Raw genomic sequence first — 6,903 nt, forward strand, 5'->3', positions numbered from 1 at the left:
AAAAGCAATAGTGCTAGAAGGAACCCTATTAATCAAATATACTGCTGAGGTAAGGGCTTCACCCCAATACGACAGAGGCATATGAGATTCTATCAATAAAGCACGGACAACTTCCAATAAATGACGATTTTTTCTTTCAGCTACTCCATTTTGTTGGGGTGTGTCGGGACAAGTAGTTTGGTGAACGATTCCTTGTGCTTCTAAGTACTGCCTAAATTCAGAACTTAAATATTCCCCCCCATTGTCACTACGTAGAACTCGCACCTTGACATTATATTGCGTACATATCATTTTATGAAATTTTTGAAACAACAAATTAACCTCACTTTTGGATTTCATTAAACATACCCAAGTCATTCTAGTACAATCGTCAATAAAAGTAACAAACCATCGGGATCCACCTAAGGTAGCCACCTTTGATGGACCCCAAACATCAGAGTGTAAAACCATAAAAGGAATTGAACTTTTATTCATGCTTAATGGAAATGAAGCACGGTGACTCTTTGCAAGTTCACAAACATCACACTTGAAACTTGAAACATCAAAGTTTTTAAATAAATTAGGCATTAATTTTCTAAGGTATCCAAAGGAAGCATGCCCCAAACGTCGATGCCATAGCCAAATCTCTGATTTTCTCCCTTTTTCTTCAATACTGTCTGTTGTCAAGGCTTGTTGTAATTGAGTTGAGCTATGCGGCTCCAAGTTCAGGTAATACAGATTCCCTTGTCTAGTACCATAACCAATCGTCCGCTTCGTTTGGATGTCCTTAAAAACACAATATTCAGGCCAAAAAATCACAACACAAGATAAAGCAGTAGTAATTTTAGAAACTGACAAAAGTTTGTATGCTAAAGATGGGACAACTAAAACAGAATTTAAGTTCAAAGTATCAGTCAGAGATACATCCCCTTCCCCAATAACAGGTGCCGAGGAACCATTAGCGGTGGAAATAAATTTTTGCGAGGAAGGTGTTAGAGGTGAGATTTGTCTAGAATCAAAAGTCATATGATCGGTGGCTCCGGAATCAATTATCCATGTACTATTAGAAACAAAGGCAACTGAATTTAAAACCTTACCACCATTACCTCCTGTTGTTATCAAAGCCGAGCTTTTCCCAGCAGCATCTTCCAGATCAGTCTTTGTTTCTACAATTGCAGCAGCGGAATTTCTGTCTGGATGCTTCTTTCGCTGGTCACGGTTATGATCCCACCATTCTGGATATCCTACAAGCTCAAAACAACGATCTCTAGTATGACTAGATTGATTACAATGAGTGCACTTAAGGTTGGACTTGTTGCTCCTTGTCCGATCTTGTTTTTGAGAAAAAACATTTTGGTTTGTTTTGTTCCTGCTCACCATGGCTGAAGCCTCAGGCTTCTCAAATTCTCCACTCATTGTTGTTTGTCGAACAAACTCGCGGCGGACCATTGAGTAGCATTCTTCTAACTCAGGAACCGGATCTTTGCGCAAGATTTCACCACGGATCTGTTCGAATTCACCATCCAAACCAGCAAGGAATATGTGCACTCGTTGTCGCTGAACTGACTTGTGATAAGCTGCAACATCTTTTTCACATTCCATAATCACCTTGTCCCGATGATCCAGTTCGCTGAAAATTTCAACCAATTCTCCATAATAAACAGAAACTGATTTTCCATTCTGTTTGGAAGAGAAAGCCCTTTGATTCAATGTGAAAACTTGCAATTCATCTGCTCCATCATAAAAGGCCTTTGATAAAGCTTTCCAAATATCTCGGGCAGTTTTTAGGCGAATATACCGCTTCATAATATCTGGAGACATAGACATCAGCAGCCACCGTTTAACTTTCTGATTGTCGGTGTACCACTTCTCGTATCCATCATCTTTTTCTGTGGGGGGTTGAGTGTTACCACGAACAAATGATAGCTTTTCCTTTTCGGCAAGATGCATCTCCATAATCTGAGACCACATGTCATAATTCGTTTCATTGAGTATAATCCCTGCATTGAAGGTTGAACTTTCTGACTGAATAATAATTGGAGCAGGAGCAGACTTAGTGGTAGAGATTTCATGATTCCTTTTTGATGTTTCAATTTCAACATCTTCGGAATCTGATTTGCTCATGGCACTAGGTTTAGACCTAGCTCTGGTACCAAGTTTGATTTCAGAAGAATATTTTTTCTCTGATTGATATATGTTTTATTGAACATGTACAAGAATTATATAGCCTATAATTAGGAATAGAAAATAGGAAATCTCATATTTACACCTTTCCTATTTTACATGAACTAAATCCCTTAAATTAAGCAGCAAGAATAAAACAATATCTCAACACCATCATCAAAATTTTGTAAGTAAGAATTAGAATCATATAGAAATACTGGTGAAGGCGATTTAAATATTTTCCTCTTCTTTTCTTTCATAATCTTCTTCCACAATTTTTTTAAGCTTGCTATCTTCATTCTTGCCATGAGTTCATTGACACATTCAACAGGATCGTTTCCAATTCTCTCATAACTTGACCAAATGCAGTTGTTTCTTGAGCCTAGACAGTTGCAATTATCAAGGTCCATGGTGTATAGAGTAGAGGATATAGGAGGCATAAAATGGATTAAGGAATCAAGTTGTTTGGAGAGCATATGCTCTAAAACTAAGACTGAAGGCTATTTATATAGTGATGGCATGAACCACCTTTCTTTCCCCTTTTCCAGTTTCCTCATCACCACCTCAGCAATGCATATACTTTCAGCTAGATAGGATCAAGAAAAAGAAAAAGAAAAAGTTAAATTGGATGATCCAGCAACAAAATTTCCTTTTTATATCAGCAAATCAAGTTGTTACTATATATATGCTTTTTTAAAGATTCCTAGTGGTGACTGTAATACAACGTAGTCACATGGGTCATGGTTTGAATGACAAGTTACTTTTGAGAAAGCCAAACAATGAATGTTTTCAAACACCACCTACCCTAGCTACGCAAATTTTTTGAGATAAAAATATCATTAGGCGATCTGCACCCCATAGTATGGTAAGACTATGGTTAACCAAAAAAATCCATACCCTTGACCTTAAATTTAATGGATAAACATACAATTCAACTATCTTTCCGTTAATAGACAACTTTCTCGAATGGCTATACTCGCAAATATTAATTAATAAATTATATTAGAGCACTGTCATATGAGTAAAAATCATCTCTATTTGTCAAAGTAAAGGAAATATACAATTTGGAGAGAGATACACAAAAAAAGATAGTGAATGCTTTCAATAAATGGATCTCGTTGTCGTTAATTATTGTATATATTTTTCAAGATTTTTGTGTGTTTTTATCTTTCTAAATGGAGGAAATGAAGAGAATTATAAATGAAGATGATTTCAACTCCTGCTATATATAGCGAAGTGTTTACCCCGGAAACATCCCGACATGCCTTATTGTGTTAATGCCAAAGGCTTGAATATTTATTTGACCAGCGGAATACATGGGAATTTGATGTGAATTAGCCAATCATTTTCCTTCGTGATGTTATCGGGACGTTTTCCTTTGGGAAACTTAGCATTTTCGAATAAATTAGTAAAATTACAAATATATAGATTACAGTTTAAGTATAATAGTTCCTCAAATGAAAGAAAATTTGACTTAATTTATGTTCATTATTTGATTAATTAATAATTTTATTGTAAAACCGAGATAGTAACGTATAATTTATTTTAGCGTTTAAATAATTTTGTTGTGAATTGTAGGGACTGGATCTTCAATAACCTCACCCATGAGAAGCACAAAGCACACGAGGAGGAATGTCGATCTATCTTTCTAGTGACATGTTGGAATCGTTGGAAGTGGAGAAACAAATCTATCTTTGAGGAGGACTTTCATTGGCCTATTGATCCTATTCGTATCATTCTTGAATTTGTCCAAGCCATTGGTAGGGACGAACATCCTCACCTGCCACAAGTGTCACAAAATTTTGACATTATCTACATCGGCTGGAAGAGATCACATGGAGATTGGGTGAAACTGAATTGTGATGGATCTTATAAGGAGTCACTGGACAACGCAGGTTGTGGGGGCCTTATTCGAGACTCCAACGGTCAGTGGCTAAAATGTTATGCTTGAAAGATTGGAACATGTGATGCTCTTTATGCTAAGATGTGGGGCATGTATGAGGGCTTAATGATGGCGAGAAGACAAGGTTTTTCGCAACTCATTATGGAAAGCAACTTCAAACTGCTACTGGACATGGTAACGTGAAATTGCAAGATTAATGGGGCTACCATGTTTTGATTCGTCGAATCCGATATCTCATTGAACTTTCTGGGGAGGTTTAGATAAACCACACCTTACGTGAAGGAAACAGAAGTGCGGATTGGTTAGCTGCATATAGTCTTACACACGATTCTTTTGTGCCCAATGTTTTAGAGGTCCCTCCAAGGGAGCTGCAAAGTATTTTATTTGAGGACATTTTCGGAGTTTGCATGCTTATGAATGTTCGTTTAATTTCTTTTTTTTTCTTTTCTTTGGGCATTGCCCTCTTTTATGTACAAAAAAAATGCACAATCAATGTAAATTTGTTTTAACACATCCAATCAAGTGACGTTCATTAATTTACCATGTCATCCCACTCCCTGAAGTGGCAAAATAGTGTGTTACACCATATTTGTTATATGTTATAGTAAGCTTAAATAATTTTGTAGATATACTTTTTATGAGGTCTATAATATGTACTTTTTATTTATTTTTTCTATCGCTAATTTTGATTATGTCAATAATTTTCATATTGGTTGAATTCATAGTAAGGTGAGTTAAATAGAATGATTTGTCTTTGTGAGGTTAACTCAGTTGGTGGAAACAATGCATAAAATATGTAATATATGAGATTCGAAACCCAACCACCACCAAAAAAATAGAGTGACCTAACTCAAATATACAATTAAATCTCAAACCTAAAATTCAATACTCAAAACTGAAGTTAGATTTTACATTTAAAAATTTCAAATTATAAAACCACTGAACCAAGTTTTTTTTCCTTCTAAAAAAAGGAGGTTTATGGAGAGGGATCGATTGTTAAATTTCTTTTCATATTGAAAAATTTGCATTGGATCTCATCATCAAAATCAAAATATTCAGATTTGGTCTAGCGATAATCAAGTTCAAATTGATTACTTCTTCCACCACCTCAAAGTGATGACACTCTATCACTGACTAGATGTTGTGCTGAGTATCTGCAACATACAAGATCTAAATTATCAATAGACTCTATGAGAATGTTGAAAATTCGAAGCTAAAAAAAAAAAAAAACTAGCTAAGATGTTGAGTCGAGTATATATGTACAATTTACAAGACCTAAATTATCAATAGACTCATTGAAAACGTTGAAAATTCGACCTAAGGTTGCTACTCCAATTTGAACACTTAGAGGAGCTCATGTATCAATCACTTTGATTCCTCTCTTTAGGCCAGTAGCACCCATATAGGTATAGCTCTATTATTTCCTAAATAATAATTGATGCATATATTTGATTTTTATTAGTCTCTCAATTTCTTCCATTTAGAGAGATACATATATAAAGAAGTTTCGAAATAATTAATAGTGGTGGATCCCACTAAAATATAAAGAAACATATTTTTTTTTGAGTAATATATATATTTTTTATCTATCTTTCACCAAATGACATTGTCCACTTATTTTAAGCAAATGGAGAGGATATTGACTCTTTTGATCCTATGCTAAGTGAGTGAATGTTAAGTTTATATATTTGAATCACAATGCATAATCCTGACTCAAAAGTTTTGCTGATTAGTGACAAGGCCGCCCCACATCATGTTCATATGTGGCTGAATTTTGAAAGAAACTATGTACTAAATCATACTAAAAATAAGAAATAATAATGTTCGCCTCTAGAAAGCACATAAAAAGTAAGAGATAATACTGTCATAGAAAATCTCTGATTTTTGCTTAATAATTACTATTTTGATCAATATACATCAATTTATGGTTCTAGGTTCGATTCCTTGAACCTAATTTCTAGAAATGCAGGCAAACAGACACGATGGGAGTTGACCCAAATATTGATTGAAACAAGCCCTACCGCTAGACCATATAACCAATTGTACGAGATTTAGTATAAGAAAAAACAAATTGGGTAATGATCATGTGTGGCTATAGCCACACACAGCCCTATGGTGAATCTGTCCCTGATTAGAAACAAACACAAGTTTTCTTTAAAGTTTGAACAACGAAAAAGTTGCCCATTGCCAAATATATGTATGTATATACGACTCAAAAGATTAGTTGATTAGTCAAAGGGACTCACATCTTTACAATTGGAAGGAAACGTAAATTTTATTTGAAGTTTGAACAACAAAAATGTTGTCCATTTTGTTCAAAAAAAAAGTTGTCCAATACAATAAATTTTGGATATGTTAGATTTTTTTTTTTCCCTCAATCACATCAATGATGTTTGTTAGAACAACAATACTAACATAAGATTAAATAAAAGACCGAAAGTAAAAGACAATGAACATACGATATTTGTTAAAAGATTTCGGCCTATCTCTGTGACTATAGAACAATTATAGTTCCGTTTTTATTACTGTGATGAATTAGGGTTTTAGCGTTACAAGCAAAATATATATTACTACTACTACAATTAAGTTTACAATATTACTCTTGAACCGTAGTGTTGATTATACAATATTAAAATGGAGTGTTGATTTTTTATTTTTTATGTTAATGTAAAAATAAATCCCATTATCAAAAGATCTATGTCAAAGAGATGATTAATTAGCTGAAACAATGAAATCATCATATAGAATATCACCTTTACAAGATTTAAAAGCTCAAACAGATCTACAAGACAAGATAACTAAAACCTTTATACAACTATAAATCGTACTTCGCAAAGTAAAAGAAAAGGAAAAGAAAT

At 34.2% G+C, this 6,903-nt stretch overlaps 1 protein-coding gene across 2 annotated transcripts; it reads right to left on the reverse strand.

The window, feature by feature from the left end:
- Positions 1 to 593: 593 nt before the first annotated feature.
- Positions 594 to 2,308, reverse strand: LOC120580313 (uncharacterized). 2 transcript variants are annotated; one of them, XM_039833992.1, is made up of 2 exons: positions 1,086 to 2,308; positions 594 to 765 (listed from the first exon to the last, which is right to left on the reverse strand). In XM_039833992.1, exons 1-2 carry the CDS (start codon positions 2,101 to 2,103, stop codon positions 728 to 730), a joined length of 1,056 nt encoding a protein of 351 aa, XP_039689926.1. In that variant the 5' UTR covers positions 2,104 to 2,308; the 3' UTR covers positions 594 to 727. The 2 variants fall into 2 exon arrangements, with proteins under 2 accessions (XP_039689926.1, XP_039689925.1); XM_039833991.1 differs by having other exon boundaries at positions 1,077 to 2,308.
- Positions 2,309 to 6,903: the final 4,595 nt, after the last annotated feature.

This window comes from Medicago truncatula, chromosome 4 (assembly GCF_003473485.1).
Source record: "Medicago truncatula cultivar Jemalong A17 chromosome 4, MtrunA17r5.0-ANR, whole genome shotgun sequence".
Classification (NCBI taxonomy): Eukaryota; Viridiplantae; Streptophyta; class Magnoliopsida; order Fabales; family Fabaceae; genus Medicago; species Medicago truncatula.

Bases quoted from the DNA above. Each gene is read 5' to 3' on its own strand.
- LOC120580313 (XM_039833991.1), bottom strand. From the start codon at position 2,103: ATGAGCAAATCAGATTCCGAAGATGTTGAAATTGAAACATCAAAAAGG. The intron at 766-1,076 runs GTAAGGTTTTAA...TGTGTTTTTAAG, and splicing joins AACAACAGGAGGTAATGGTG to GACATCCAAACGAAGCGGAC.